This window comes from Brachycentrus maculatus, unplaced genomic scaffold, assembly GCF_059751285.1.
Source record: "Brachycentrus maculatus isolate JH-2025_06_01 unplaced genomic scaffold, ASM5975128v1 h1tg000266l, whole genome shotgun sequence".
NCBI classification, from domain to species: Eukaryota; Metazoa; Arthropoda; class Insecta; order Trichoptera; family Brachycentridae; genus Brachycentrus; species Brachycentrus maculatus.
In genome coordinates, this window is record NW_028281017.1 from 847,770 (window position 1) to 865,405 (window position 17,636).

At 30.1% G+C, this 17,636-nt stretch overlaps 2 protein-coding genes across 3 annotated transcripts in view; one reads left to right on the plus strand and one right to left on the minus strand.

The window, feature by feature from the left end:
• Positions 1–876: 876 nt before the first annotated feature.
• The window catches only part of LOC148305661 (protein CFDP2-like), a 46,576-nt gene continuing 29,816 nt past the window's right edge, over positions 877–17,636 (minus strand). Inside the window, exon 3 of the mRNA XM_088266369.1 lies at positions 877–1,000. Coding sequence (XP_088122495.1) covers positions 877–1,000 — 124 coding nt within the window. The remainder of the gene's footprint in view (positions 1,001–17,636) is intronic.
• The window catches only part of pxb (putative Hedgehog signaling attenuator pxb), a 442,089-nt gene continuing 425,359 nt past the window's right edge, over positions 907–17,636 (plus strand). For both annotated transcript variants that reach the window (XM_088266356.1, XM_088266355.1), the window contains exon 1: positions 907–2,132. The gene's annotated coding sequence lies outside the window, so the exon portion shown is untranslated. The remainder of the gene's footprint in view (positions 2,133–17,636) is intronic.

A 17,636-nucleotide genomic window follows, 5' to 3' on the forward strand; every position in this document is an offset into this window, starting at 1 on the left:
GAGGATGGAACGTCACACTCTTCTGTCCTGACATACACTCATTGCTTCTTTTACATCCATTCATCTAGTCATACATCCCCTCCGATTACGCAGACTTTTGACACAACCAGATTTAAGGTTCCCCAACTAATTAATGCATGTTATGTGTTAAAAACATCCATGTGGGATATTAAGCTTTCAGTATTTTTCACGTAAAAATTATTTACATACGTAAAATTATTTTTAAAAGAATCCATATGGTTTGGATGTGTTCGACTTTTAGCTAGAATAATTAAAAAAAACACAATTTCACCGAAACCTTGCATTTTTAAAAATATAAATAGTATATTTTTAATTTCTTGAATGTTTTTCGCAGATACTTTGTGGCACATTTTAAGGTTCTTGTCGAAACCGGTTGGAAAAGTGTACCCAATAAAAAGTGGTTAGAACAAAGTTTTTTTTTTTATTTAATAATGTTTAGTTATTTTATACGTTATGTTTCCTTCTGATATAGTCATTAGTTTTAACGCAATTATCTCAGCTTGCAAATTTGCGGGTTGGCTGGTTTCCGCGCAACATGGATCAAATAATGATCGAGCTGAAAAAAACAACAACAAAAAATAAACAAAAACAAGGTCTCCGCGATTGGTCGACGCGAACGTACTCTTTCCCCCTTTCCGCGTCGACAGAGCGCCTACCCGCGCTAAGTTCCAAAACGCAGCTTGCACACAACGTATAAACTTGATCGGTGCACTAAAAAGAACCCCCCACCCTATAAACAGCTTGCCTCTCTCTCACCCCTACCGGTCCATCTCTCTCCCTCCGTCGGAAACGTTCGGGTTCGAACCCGAACGGGGAATACTAGTGCGTTTGCCGGCACACTAGTATTCTCCGAATTCAGTCTCTCTTCACCAGCCCGGCCGGCTGGTCTGTGAAGCTCTCCGCGTCGCGCTGAACGAATTTCAGATCGGAAGCTCGTCGCGTCGTGTTTTGAATGCCGAGCGCTCGGTGACCATTTAAACTGTGAATTTATACAGAAATATCGTGACGATATTGTTGATAACATCAGTGAATTATATCGATATTTAAAAAAAAATATTTGCACAAATTCGGTGTTATCAAAAGTATGTGATTGTTATTATATTTATTTACAACAATAAATAATAATTAAAACGGTGAATTTATACAGGATTATCTTGACGATATTGTTGATAACATTAGTGAATAATAAACTTACAATAATATCGATTTTTTTAAAATAAATCCAATAAATCAGTGTTATCAAAAGCATGTGATGGTTATTGTAATTGTTTATAATTGACGGTGAATTATTGTGACGATATTGTTGATAGCATCAGTGAATAATAAACATAAAATAATACAAATATATTTCTTGTAATATTTGCACAAATTTAGTGTTATCAAAATATGTTATTGTAATTAAAATTACAACAATAAATAATAATAAAACAATCAAAAAATACATCTTAAAATTTAATTTAAGTAATAGTGTTCTACCTAAATACATTGTTTACAAGGTATTTTTTCCGCTAAAACAGGTTGATTTGTGTTACCTTTCCGTCGGCAGTTGAATTCAGACACACACATATTCAAACCCAAACAACTCATTTGACTTTCTTAAAAATTCATTAGTTTTAATAAACTGAATCGGGTCACATTTAACCAATGTTCGTTTGATGTTGACGACGTAAAAATGAAAACAAATACAAAATACAAGTTAATTAATCTGTCCCACTGAGGAATCGTTCCACGTGACGCTACGGTAGCAAGCCATCTCCCGGAAAAGCCTCATAATATCACAAAATTCCTAGGCACGATCTGTCAAATTTCACATTTCAAATTCTGAATTTCAGCGCTGAAATATTTGACATGACATTTTAATTTGCATGCCTGCGATTGCTGAAAATAGGTACCTTTTCTACTGTGTTGTTTAAATGAAGTTTTTCCCGTGTTTTTGAACTCACCGGATGTTATCTTTCAGTTGAAAATTTGTTAATATCTGTGAAAATTTTATTTTTATCTAAATTGAAATTTATCAAGTGTAAACAAATCGTATCAATATTGTGATTCATGTGTTCAGTGTTTATGCGTTCATATGCTGACGTTTGGTGTGTTGCTGTATAAATATTGTTGTAAGTAATTTGTTTCTTTTCTGTTACCGTTTTATACTGTCTGTGACTATGTCCGCCTCTATATAGTATTAGTTAGCACGTTTGGCTATCGTACAGAAGGTCCCCGGTTCAATTTTCATAGACTATGAATGAATATAAGTAGTTTTTCACACTAATACTTAATGTAATATCACCCTAGAGTAGTACCTGAAGCCCAAGAATGATCACTTTGCCTCCCTGTTATTGACTATAAAGATAACAAACACTACGTCTAGGAGATGCAGTGCCCTATGCACCATTAGGTGCAAATAAGGGTCAGAAGAGGAGATAGTGGTAAATAATACAAAACAATTACAGAATATCATTTAAGCTTTTGTTTTGTTCCAAAGTTCCGTAAATTTCATTTTATATTTTCTGATCTTGCGTGTTAATTTACTTATATAAAAAACTAACTAACTAACCATCACGCCGCTTCCCCGCAGGGGTAGGCAGAGAGAATAGAGCGCCCTACCACTCTGTCATTGCAAACATTCTTCGCCTCTTCTACGTTCATGCATCTCCTCATACATACCCGCCGATTGTTACGACTCCTAACCTGACCACTTTCAAGTATTTGGCATACCTGGCAATTTACTTGTATTGTATTTACAATTTTAAACCAATATAAAGCTTATTAGATGTTTTTTCTGTTATGTTAGAGTAATAATAGTGGATTGAATGCCATATGCAAAATTATTATTATTATAATATATTGCCATAATATGTTCTAAATTTTAACGTTTATCAAAACTTGCATTTTTACTAGCCCACCGATTGCTTAAAAAACACAAAAAAATCAAAAGGAGTTTTTAAAGGTTAATAAAACCAATGAAAAAAAATTAAACCAAGTTAACCGTAAAATCAAAGGCCATACTTTTTTGATAATTATCAACATTTCATTTAATATATGAATGATAAAAATAAGTAAACCTGATGTTTTTTTCATTAAACTTAGATACGTTTTTAACTTATCGTCCAGTAATATTTGTATACTATGATAATTTAGAAATAATTTGCAAAGTGGATGATAATCTAATCTTTTGAAGAGTCAACTTACTGCGAATTCATATCATTATCTCAGATAATGATATGCACATGTTTGAATAAGGTTTTATAACACTTAGTATGATTAAAGCAATATCAACTTTATCGCTAACCTTACTGTTATTTCAGACATTTTCCAAATATTTACTTTTTTAATGCAAACCCTCGTATTTAAAATAATCCCAGAACGTATATACACACATACATGAGAGAACCACATAAATTCATGCCTTTAGAGAGATTGCGAGTGTTTTCGCCTAGAATTTTCACTTATGACAAACAAGAAATTATACTTTAAGGCCCAGTACCTATTCGTTATGTCACATCATAATTTTCTCAAAATCCAGATAGCATTTCGCTCAATCGTTTCAACAACGTCATATATAAAAAACTTGATTTTTCAGGAGGTCGTTTTTAAAGTTATATAATGAAAAGGTATTAAAAATAAATATCAAGCCACTTATTGAACTTTTTTACTGTGCAACATATCTTTTTAGGTAAAACCTGAAGGTTTTTTCTCCATTTGAAAAATATTAAGTAAATTTAAAAAATAATTATTATATAGTAGCGGGTAAATATTATGTTTAAAATATGCCGCTTTTGCTTTGATATAGTACATTTTCTGGGCATTCCGAAAACAAACACAACTGAAAATTGACGATTTTTGATATATGACGTTGTTGAAAGGAGTGAGCGATTTGATGTAATTGATTTTTTTCATAAAACACCGTTTTTGCATTGAAAATATTAGTTTTCTTCGATATAATTATTAGTTTTAAAAATAAAATAGTTAATGAAAGGGAACAAGTTTTAAAAAAATTAAAAAATATATTTTTTTTAATTTATTTATTTTTGAAGGTAATCATCAATTATTTGAAATATATATGAATAATCTGTTGGTATATATGAGGAGGTACGTGAATGTGAAAGAAGCAAATAATGTTTGTAAAGACAAGAACTGTGTTTTATTATCTCTGCCTACCCCTGCAGCGAAGTGCCCTGATGGTTAGTTTGTTAATCTTTTTAACTCCACGTTTCTTGAAATAAATATAATAATAAAATACCTCGTTAAAAACAACTAATAATTTACAAAACGCGTCAAAAATGAACAGAGGCAACGTTTCGCAGGAATGCGTATTTTTTTCTTGACGAGATTGTTAATTAATTCCCAAAGAAAAATATCCGTGACAATATTTCTCTTGTTTGACACGAAGGACCTGATTCTCGAACTGAAATGGTACGTAACGTAGATAAAGATCTCGCAGTCAGACATTTAGTCACTGGAGAGAAAATAAATATGTTAACCTTTCATATTTTTTGCCCATCTGAGAATAACGGCCGAGATCCCGATCTCAATAGGGCTGGGAAACCTCTCGAATATCATAAACATTTTTTATGCGTCGGTGTAACCGGATAGTTTCGAAAACAAACCATTAAGGTACAAAATACGAGACCTTACATTTCAAAATTGAGGTGAATTTGAATAATTTCGAGTACATGAGGTGATATCGATAAGCGGCGAGGAAAACCTACAAGCGAATTGCGTAGAGCCTCTTTCAAAATCCAACTATGATGTTTTTATTTTTAATTTAAAAAGCTTAAAATTTTTTATTTAAAAAGCTTTAAAAAGCTCCAAAAATATATTTATATTAAAATTAACTATCACTTTGTAGTAAAAATCTATTAATTTTTTATTTAAACTTTATTTATTGAAACCACTATTTCATACTGTGTTAAAAAATAATGCGAAATGCATCGAAACACGTGGCACAATAGATTTTAATAAATACTGGTGTTTACCAAGTAAATACTTTGAACTATTTCTTCACTTATTAATTTTTTAACGTTAAAAGTACTAGTCTATTTTGCAAAAAAAACTGTATTTTTGTTACTTAATTGAATGATTAAAATATCTCCATTATAATATTAAACATATTTTAAACATTTTTGGGGATATATAAATTAAGAAGATACAGCGAAAGGAAATATGAAGCACAAAAAAGTAAAAAATTTAAGTTAAACATTGTTTGATGTATGTAAAGCTCAATAGAACAAGGCTATGTAAATATGAATAAACCTAAGACACGATTAATCAACAAAAATGTACGACGTTGTATAAAAAATATGTCATACAACGCAATTTAAATGTTCTATTGCCCAAATTTTATTATAAATTGTCATACACATTGTGCTTGGATGTAATCTTCAATCTGCGTGATTTGTGATATTCCGTGGGTTGAATATCCATGATTAATAAGTCCACTTTTCGTGTAATTGAAATTACTTTTAAACATTTTTTGGACATCTGTTTTTATCTGAAGAAAATTGAAAAAAAAGATAACTTACTTAAGACTTTAAAACATTTAAAAATTATATATATTTTATGAAAATGTTAATCTATTTTTTTTACTTTTGGCGTTCACTTTGTGGTGGTAAGACGTCATTATATTGTACATGAAAACATTTTTTTGTCTTTAGTTTCCAAAAAAATCCTTAAAAATAAATATAATACTCAAGTAGTTAAAAACAAGTGTCTTTATTTACAATTCACCTTATTTTTACAGCTACCCACTTCATTATTTGATAATAGACATACTTAATTGGCGTTATTGAACCTTTATTGTTTATAAAATAAAATCAAATTAAACTTCTTTATCCTTACTTTCTTACCTGCAAACAAGCTAATAAAAATAAAGGCTTTGCGGGTTATTCCTGAATTTAAAAAAATATATATCGTTATCAATTGTAATTATTTTTTATTACAAGTATAATAAGAAAAATACACTAAGATATACAAGAAAAACGGTCAAAATTCTTCGGTGTTGTAATCAGATTTCCTTTTAATTTATTGAAAAACCGACTTATTCTAACTTTGTTAACAAATATTTATTTTATTTATTGTTTCGGCATTAAATTTGTGGTAAGACATGTTACAATGATTAAAGAAAACACTTCGTTTTTTACCACTTGAGTTTTATTATAGACTACATGTTTCAGAAGTTAATCTTCCATCATTCATGTCTGTATAATAACTAAAATATAAAATATAAAATTGTTCTGTAAATAAGGAGAGGGGAAAGTAAGGGGAAGGGGTTAGTCAAGGGACGGAGTTTGAAAACAAACGAAAAATGGTGAAGAATTTTGAAACAATATATTATTTAATAAATTATTATTAGAATTCAGTTTTTTTTTGATTTCTAAATTTTCAAGATAATTCATAATTTGGCCTTTATATGGAACAAGGTGTTATAATTTTAATTTATGAGAGTGAAATGAGTGATTAGTATCTATTATGTGATTTGAAAAAAATATTATTAATTAAAAAAAATATAATTTATTAATAATATTTTTTCTACATATAAACAGTCTTACAGTCCTATAATTTGAACATATTTATTAAATAAAAAAATACATGTGATAAATTAAAGGCCAAACCCATCGTCAGTAGGTGTGTTCATGGTGGAACCTCAAACTTTAAAATCGGGATTTATGCATACAACTAGTTTTTAGGAGTTACCAACTTTGGGATGTAGCCCCACGTTTCGGTGTCGCAACACGATGTTTCCGTGTCCATAGTTATGATATACAGATGTATCGTACAATGGAAACTGACCGAGGCCTATCAAAAGTTTTGGCTGTCAAAATGGCAGATTTATTACCATTCCGTTTGGGAGAAAGCATTTCGGACACTAAGGTGGGACGATTATTGTATGGAAAACGATTATTTTAATGGGTTGCGGTATTAAAAATTGCCTTTGAAAAAATGTTATTTATTACTCTACTTATGAGGAATAACGCTTATCTGCTCAAGGTACAAAGAACTGATAAATAAATATTCTTTATTAGAAAAATACTTTTTTTGAATTAGTGAAAAATATTTTTCACCATTTTGTTTTGAGTGTGTATCCACTAATTTCAGCAATAATTTATTTTCTTGTACTTACGAGAGTAATTAGGCAATATGTTAAAATTGTTTCAAGTATTAATGGTTTTAAAGTGGAATTTAGTATTTTGGATTTTTAAAATATAAAGTATTTACTTGTGGTTAGTCATTTTTACTTTTTATTTTATTTTGATATGTCAGTAATGTTAGTATATAGCCACTCACCGAGATTATTGTCTGCCGGATTCGAAACGTACCCGTCTCTTCGTCAGGACAATCACTACAACAGCATGCTAACGATACTATATGTCACTACCATAGCACTATTCATACACCTACAATTTGTGCACTTCCCATGTGATTAACATTTTGTGTAGTTGTAAGTGTTTGATGTGTACAATAGTACTGTTTTCATGCTGGTGTAATGACTGCCCTGAAGAAGATATAGGTACGTCTCGAAACCGGTAGACTCAAATCTCAGTGAGTGGTTATGTACTAACATTACTAGCCTTTAAAAAAAGGTATTTTTGTTCGCAGTTTGCATAATCGATTTTTAAAAATACGTACACTCAATGTTCCTACCTCCTCCTCATTTGGACGAAATAATAGTTTATTTGGCACGTATTCAAAACAAACAAAAAATAATTACACAAAAAATGCGGTCTGTTTTTTTTTATCATATATTGATGTAAACGATCTTTTTACATTTAATTGATTATATTTATTTCATTATAAATAGGCATAATTGGTGTGATCCACCTTAATATCCGCTGTTCAGATACAGACGAGCTCAAGTTGTGTTCTGGTATAAATCCGAGCGTGTCCCTAGGCGAAAATTTAAGTAATGGTCCAAACCTACGCTTCACGGCTCCAAATTTAGATAGGGCACATTATGTGGATAGAGTCAGACTTGGGATATAGTTTAGCAATAACGCCAACTATAAATGATAGTTTTAATAAGTTAAGTGCTAACTAAATACCTATAATTCTTTTCAATAATTCATATTTTTTATGCATTTTTAAAGCAAAACCTGATATATGATGAGAACATCCGTTGTTCTCGAAACTTATCGTGTTTTCATGAATAAACACAACAATGGTATTTAAAAAAAAACACTACTTTTTCTAGTTTTTTTTTGCATATTCGTTGATGTACATAAAATTTTAAAAAAATACACATATCGTAGCCGTACAGGAGAAAGTGACTAACTACCAAAACGTAAAATGTTCAGGAAGTCCATTTAAGTCACTTTTGCTTGGCAAGAAAATAAACACCAATGCAGTTGGTCATTTTTAACAAGTCAATATATAGTATACTTCCATGTATAAAATCCTTTGGGATTTTTTCAGGGCAATATTAAGCTAGTAAGATATCAAATAGTCAATGATCACGTTTTTGTAAAACACTGCACTTGGTCACTTTCTCCTGTATGACTACGATATACTTTGTAGTTTTCTGTTATTATTACCGAAGAAAATGTCATCAATACATCACTTTTTTAAGTTTATTAATTTAGTTTCTAGAACGTTCTCAAAACTAGTTTTGTTTACATGAGCAAACTCGAAATTGGTTTTTTACGAGTGTTTCAATTTTATATTAAAATCATCATGTTATCTACTTCACAAAGTTAATGCTTTATCCAAAATAAATGTTAAAGCTTTTTTTTTTAAATTATTTAATTATTATTGATGAACTGATGTAATATTATAACGTATAAAAAGCGATTTTTTTAAAACCAGTTCTCTATCATTATTATCAAGAATTATAAAAAAAAATATCAGAAAAAATTTATCTCTTTCCCCAAAAAGTAATTATATTAAATTTATCTACACAGTGTAGTTAAATTTCTAACTTCCACATGGTATCTCAATCCCGGATGCGTATAGATTTTTTCATGAATTTATTTCGTATTTAATTCAGCTCCTACCCATAATTCGATGACTCAAATTAATGAAAAAACGAATGATACGCAATTATATATTAGATTGAAAAGGTATATTTCACAGAATTAACATTCAAGATGATATCAAATAAGACATCTCAATTCGAATGAATATAACTTATTCGAGCGTAATTAAATTCCACAAATTCTTCGCTAAAACTTTATGACTTTATTTGTATCGGTTATCTTTTCATCTCTACTTAATCAATACATCGCCAGCACCTGTGACAATTAACGCTGTATCTTATATCCCACGGATGGTAAACCTTTTTGAACCTGAGTGCCAAAAAAATTGTTTTCAATATAATAATATATCGCGTGCCACATGCCATAGGAATACAATAAAAATGCATCAAATTTTGTGTAAATTCAGGTTTTTCATATAAACAATCATTAATTATAAATAAGTATACACTAAAAAAGAAAAAATAGACTTGATACAAAAATTTAGAACCCTCAAAACTTCATTATTATTAAAAAAACTGTTTTTAATTAATGTTTCACTTAGTAAATACCACTTTTTCTTTTATTTATTGATTTGGCGTTTAATTTGTAGAACTCCATTTTAATTTATGTATTTATTTTAAATCAAACACAGATTTTTTGAGTCTACTAAGTTGTATTTTATTAACAAAAACACATAAACAAAAATACAACTTAGCAGACTCAAAAAATCTGTGTTTGATTTAAAATTAATACATAAACTTTTTCTTTTATTAAGTAAAACGTTAATTAAAAATGGATAGATTTTACCACAAAGTGACTGCCGAATCAATTTATGAAAAATTTTGTTGCTGGACGCTAGGTGCCATTTTTTTTATATCAGGTTCATAGCGGTTAGCTTTTAATAGAATACAAACAGTAGTACTTTCGTTTGTACAGTATCTACTCAATGAATTAGGGCCACGCAGAATTTCGCGCAATTTCTCAATTCAAACAGGAATAACTCAGAGAAAACCTTGAATAAAACAACATTGAATTTTATTTAGACATGAACACTTTATTACGCTTAAATTATGCATATATTTTCATATAAATATAGTTAGTATTTAGTATTTCCACCTTTGGCAGAAATACTGGCCTTAATTCTTTTTGGCATACTTAAAATGCACTGTTTTATCATGTTTTTTATTTCTTCGTCTTCTGACCGAATTTTTTGAATATTTTTTTTTAGACAGTCTACTGTCGGATTTGGAAATGAGTATACCTTATTTTTTAACATGCTCCATACGTTTTCTATAGGATTAAGGTCCGGAGAATTTCCAGGCCAGGGGAGCAAAGGCAGATTTTTGTTAGACAAAAATTTTATTATTGATTTAGCCCGGTGGCAAGGTGCCCCATCCTGCATGAAGGTGTATGGACCTTCTGTTGGGTCGAGTGTATGGTAGAAGGGCAATAAAATTCGTTCGAGGACCTGCTTATAGGAATTTTGGTTCATTGTTCCTTCCACGAAAAACAACGGCCCAGGTAAATTGTTAATAATACATGACCATATCATTGTTGCAGGGGGGTGTTTGATAACTTTTACCACACAGGCCTCATTGTAACGTTCCATTGGTGTTCTCCTGACGAATCGACGGCTCTCTGTCACGGCTTCTAACCGGCACTCATCACTAAAGATGACCTGAAAAATAATGAAAATTTAAGTTTAATTCAAATATATAAGTTTATTTACTAAAATGATATGTTGAAAATTCAATTTAAATAAATACCTTTTTCCAATCATCTACCGAGTAATTTCGATGTAGCCTGGCCCATTTTAATCGATCCGCTTTCATTCGTGGTGTCAATTTTGGTACTTTTATAGGGCGCCTGCATTTCAGATTTACTTCGTAAAGACGTCGCCTCAGTGTTGATACCGATATATTTATACCCTCTTCTTCCAATTTTATTTTTAATGTTTTTGCTGATGCACTACGGTTTTCTAAGGCACTTTGAACGATTTTTCGATCAGTCCTCGGTGTTGTTTTTCTAATCCTACGACAGTTCTTTCGCTGATTGCTGGTGGTGGGTGACTGATTTTTTATTGATTTTGAAATTCTGTCCACTGTTTGACGAGAAATGTTTTCTTTTTTTGAAATTTCTCTATTAGATAGTATTCCTAATTTCAGTAGCACTATAACACTAGGCTTTTTTTCCTCAGAAATGTCTTTACTTTTTCCCATTTTGTCCTTTTCAAAAAAAACACTTGTGTTTACAAAAAAAAATTATACTTTATGAACTAAAATTAAAAATTAAGTTTTTTTCACAAGACACGATAACTATATAACCTCTCTGAACAAAACAACAACCAGAACTCAAGAAACTTCACTAATAAATGAGATAGGACTATTTTTTGAACTTTCAACTATCTGTCTACCTGTGCTAATTAGGGACCTTTCTCAGAAAAAGGGTTTGAAATTTTGTAAAGGCTTAAATAATCCAGGTATATTTTACATATTATTGAAGGTAATATACATGATATTAGATGTCAATAGAAAACTTAAAGTATTTATGTAAAATAAATATAATAATCCAAAAGATTTCAGAGTATTCAAAAAAATAGTGGGTGGCCCTAATTCATTGAGTAGATACTGTAAGTCTTTATAGTTCGTTTGTAGTTCTTATGTTTGATGTAATAAAGTTCAACGAAGAAAATAATTGACAGGAAAACAATTTTAAAAAATTGTTAGAATCCCCTTCGCTATTTTTTTAAAAGTATTAAACAATGCGATCTATTTATGCATGAAAGTCGTCAAATCCTTCATTCCCATCATTAGCGAAATTTTTGACGAACGAAAAAAATACACATAACTTTTTAAATATGTTTTGAATTTTTTTTTCATATTTCCAAAACTTTTTTGATTTTTTTTTGTAAAATCACTTTTTTCTGCGTGCCATGCAAAACCATCTCGCGTGCCATATGTTCGCTATCCCTGTATATCCAATGTATCCCGCTCAGAAATTAGGCAACTTAATTACTCATTTATGTAAATCATTTAATTATCCGACGAAAATATTAATAAAAATGTTTTTATACCCCAGTTGGTAAAATAATTTCTATATTTTATTGGCAGGTGTCGCATAAATTAAAATGTCAACGAGCAGTTTCGAAACTCGATAGTGTAGAATGGTCATTCGGGTACGATTAATGTTCTTACCTTTCGAAAAACAGGAAAGTTTCGCAAAATATAATTCCTGTTCAAAATGTTTTATTAAGTTTTACAATCGCCATAAACATATGCATATACCGGATAAAATATTTATCTTTGCTTAAAAACAATATACAACGTATAAAAACAATATACAAGTAGGCAGAGAGGATCGAAAGCCAAACTCTTCTGTCTTAATATATATACATTTCTCGCTCCCTTCACATCCATACATTCAGTCACACAAGCCCTCCGATTACGCAGACTTTTGACACCACCAGATTTTAGGTTCTGATTGATCTGATCGTACCAAGTCTTTTTCGGCCGTCCTCGTTCTGATCTCCTACTCACATTCGCCACATATACTTTCTTAGTCATTCTCTCGATATTCATTCGCTCTACATTTCCATACAACGCTACTTAATCTTTTCAATTATTCTTAGGTCAGCCTTACATTCCCTTTATATTATTATATTGCTGTCAAGCTAAAACAAACTACAACTTGCATCGACCCATGCGTAGAATTCAATTTCTTGCAAACAGTATTATAAATCATATTGATATATTTAACATTACATAACTTCACTCATTTCAAACAGCATTGTTTGAAATCTGTAAATTTGAACGACATGTGAATATATGCTTGAATTTTACCAACATTTTATTTATATTAATCTTATGCTATGTTCTCTCATTTTACCCTTCTATAAATATATTTTATATTATAATTAAATTGTAACTTTGTTTTAAAATGGTTTAACCGGTTTCGAAGCTAACCGCTTCTTTATCAATACTGATTAATATTAAAACACTTTCTACTAAACAATATTCAAAACATTTTGACGGTAAGGGAACGAAGCTTAGGTAGATCTCACGTGACTTTATTTTTTTGTTGATTGGCAGTCACAGTCAAAAGGGATCAGGGATGATGAGTGATTGGAAACATATTTCATAACGGACTTTTGCAAAATCATTTACTTGTGTATTTATTAGTTGTAAATTATTATAAATTGCCTTTTATTTATATATATTTATAGTGATTTTAAAACAAAGTTACATTCTAATTATAAAATGGAAAATCACAAAGTAAGTGCTTCAAATATAAATCATGTTTTATATTATGTCATGTACTTTAATATAATACTAACGTTGCATTACATTGCTTACAGCAATATACAAATACATAGTATAAAATTATTTCCTTTTACTGCGCATGTAAAAACCTTTCATGTATCAATAAATAAAATAAATAAGTATAAATATTATTTCCAAGTCCACTCCTGACCGCCATTCATTCATATTCGTTTTATTTAAAAGTTTAAAAATTACGAGGTTATTTCTTAATTATTATTTTTCTGCTAGATTCCGATAAATCACGTTAGGCTAAACATATCTCTGGATATTATTAAAATACGCCAGATAATGAGAAATGAATTATCATTATTCCGAACTGGCAACGGAGTTAACCCGCTTAGCCCCGGGCTATTGAAACGAAAATATCTGTTATTCGGTAACTATTTTTCATTTAAATTCAACGCGGGGCCTAACTTGAGATAAATTCGTTATAATCTTTATTCAAATTGCTAGATAATGTCTTCATAATGCCGGGGCGATAGGCATATCGATATATCCTGGGTTCATGTCTACTTAATGTTTTTTTGGATAATGAAACACCCAATTTCGAATATATCCGTGTGGTAATATATAAAACAGCAAGTTTAGCAGCGATTTAGATACGTTTTTTTGTTATGAATTTAATTTTTTTTATCACTCAAAGGTAATTGACCGAAACATTCGTATAAATTCAGTAATTGATACCGTATTAAATATGTAAAATATATTTTAAACAAGGCGTAATACATTAAATATTTATTGTTAAAATAGATGTATGTAGGTATAATCGGGAAAGTATAATTTGCTCATATTTTATTCAAATTAAAATTCATTTGAATCTAATTTAGATGAACTCCTGCTTTGAATTCATTCAATATTTTTAACGTTATAAGGACTATTACGCATTTCTTAAATTTATTCGATTTTAAACTCTCAACTCCTGCCTATGTATGTTATGTAAGGAACAATTTTGTTAGTCTTGTGATGTCGGTTACATTGAAACCCGTTCACTGGTCAATAAAAACAAAACAGTTATTTTATTATATAATAAAATACATGTTACGCAATTAGTATGGTATTCGTGTTGTTTTCTCTGTTTAAATTTCCTTACAGCTTAAGTTTTTCTTGTCACATTGTCAAATATAATATTTGAAGAAGTAGAAATATCCAATACGCAACTAAATTTGTGCTTTGATTGGTATGAGAGCTTTAAATGATCGAGCTTATTTAACCGACTTATTAAATTAAAGACTAAAAACATAAACTTATTTTAAAGAAGTCGTTACATAATACACTAATGATTCTTATGATATCTTTATAAAATTAATTAACTTTGTTTTCACCACTTATTTTATTAATACAATTTAACCTACCGGTTTCGACAATACCTTGTCATCATCAGGGTTTATTTTAAATCAAAAACATTAGAAACATTAAAATACTCTAACCAAACCATTTCAATAAACTCCCTAAAGAAATTTAAAAAATAGATGATATAAAAATCCTTGAGAAAAAAATTAAAGCTCTATACATTAAAATCTTAAAAAATATATTAAAAAAAACTATTATATATTTTATTATATAACATTAAACCACGAGTGTAAGTCTCTTTCCAAGCACAAGAGCACATACTCTTTTATGGAGAGGCACAGCGAATCGAAATATAAAAGTTCTCCATATGTATAAATGATTCAAATGTATTATGTTATAAATAAAAATGTAAATATATTAAATGAATAAAAAAAAAATATTAAAAAAACTTTCACACTCCATAAAAATCCTAAATGTACATTTACGATTTTTATGGAGTGTGTGGAAGTTTTTGGTGAGAGTATTTTAATGTTTTTTTATTTAAAATAAACCCTGATGATGACAAGGTATTGTCGAAACCGGTAGGTTAAATTGTATTAATAAAAAAAGTGGTGAAAACAAAGTTAATTAACTTTATAAAGATATTATAAAATGTGCCACAAAGTATCAGCGGAAAACATTCAAGAAATAATTCTTATGTCTCATGCATTCTTGTGAAGTTAAAATTCAGGTTTGTGTATTAAACTTAATTGTAAAGGTACGAACACACTTGGCTACTTAAACCTGTGCTTGTTAGCAGTACCTACGTAAATATATAATTATGCGTATAGCAGGGGACAGAGAAGGAAGTGCACTGACCTTATCTCCAGCGCAATTTGTTAGGAAAGTAAACACATAATACCATGAACATAAATATACCATTACTTTGTGCTGTCATCAGTGGATCTAGTAATTATAAAATCTCCGAGTTGTGTACTGCTTGAGCGAGCTAATACCCCGTCGCACGATTTCCTATGTGAATTGGATAGCGAATAATGCATAAATCGCTGAGAAAAAAGAGATTAATTTGATTAAAATATAAGCAATCGTGGATTCAAATTCCGGATAGTCTTAAATACAGATTGTATGCTAATATCTGAAATGAAAATGCCATAGAAAAATCTCTAAATCCAATGAAAATACTTTATTTATTTATTTTTATTTAATATAGTTGCATAAGTTTTTTTAATAATAATAAAACCCTCATCCGCACCCCAATGGTGCATAGGGCACTGCTTCATATAAACGCAGTGTTATCTTGATCGTTTACACATGAAGGAAAGGTGATCAGCCCTCCGCTGCAGGTACTAGTCCAGGGTAATATTGAATAAATATAACAGTGAAAAAATCACTCATATTTATTTGACCCCCCGTGGGAATCGAACCCGGGACCTCAACAACGGTATCCGAGCGTGCTGACCATTACACTACGGAGGCGGACAATAATTTTATTTTATTTAATTAATTAATAATTAATTCATGTATTAAATAAATAAAAAAAATTAAAATTATAAATTAATTAAATAATAGTTAATTAATAATCTTAATTCATTTTCTAAACATTGTTGCTTTTAATCTTAAAAATAATAACGCAGTTTTCTCCAATAAAGAGGCTATGCTCTTATTCGTGTTCACGACATTTTGAATGTGTCCAAATACGTGTTCACAAATCTGGGCTTTCTCTATTTGGGATTTTTTTTTGACATCTCAACATAGATGAAGGAAAATATTAAAGTCTTAATATTTACAGGGCTTTTGTCCTATCGTAGGCTGGTTAAGCGATCACTTTACACACGAGCAACATTCAATATTCTACCCATGATTGACAACCATACTATTGAAATTTTTCTTTAAAATTCTCTTTTAATATTGTTACGATTTATACTCAACATAAATAGATACCTACTTATAGTTTAATTGATTGATTCGGCGGTCACTTTGTGGTAAAATCTATGCATTTTTAATTTAGCTTTTGCTTAGTAAATACCACTCTTTCTAAAATCTATTGTGACGCAAAATTAATAATATGACAATGCACAAAGCATCACCCGTATTGTTTATGTTCCCGCTGATAAAAAAATTAAAGTTGAAAAATAATAATATAAAAAATAAATAAAAATAGGAAAAAGCTCCTACCCCCTCTTCAACCTTCAATGTCGCAATGACCCAACCCTATAATTTTTAATTAGCTTCACATGCGGTGTTTGAAAATGATGCGGATTGCATCGAAACACGCATATCGATAGATTTTAAGAAACAGTGATATTTACTAAGTAACACTTAAATTTAAAATAGGTACCTATCTACTCGTATTTTTTCAATAAATATTTTGAAAATATTGTTTTAAAATTTTAACACTTTAATTGCTAGGTGAGAGGTCATTAAAAAATATGGAACAAAGGCAAAATAAAGGAATGGGTAAATGATCAAGAGTTAATTCTATGAAAATTGCTAAATACTTTTTTTTTCTCTCTTTCTTGTGTGTATATTAGGTTAAAATAGATAAAAAACAATAAGAAAATATAAGTAAAAAGAACTCCACCGACAAGACACCCAAGGTGGCTTGGTGGGTCTGTTAATATTTTTTGTTAAATACAAGTACATATTTAATATTGTTCTTTTAAATAAATGTATACAATTTATGTTTAAAAAAAGCACGCTATAAGTAAAGTTTAACGATTCTCCGGTTAGTGCTGTCAAGAATCGACATTTCTATGGTTGTCTATGGAGTAAGAGCGTTCGTGTTCGAAAATGAAACGATTGAATCTATGATTCCTGCGCATAACCTCAAATTACATGCGCGTAATCGCATCGGGAATATTTTCCATTGCCTTCGGTATTGGAGTTCCTCGCCTTAATAAGTAACCGAGGCTTACAGTGTGATTCTATCTACCACGGCGAGGAACGGACAACATGGCGGACGGCTTATCTTATTACATTTATTGAATAAAACTTCGCGCGGGACAATAATGGCGCTTTCCCGCGAGATTATCTGTTCGCGAAGAGCCCACACGCAATTGGC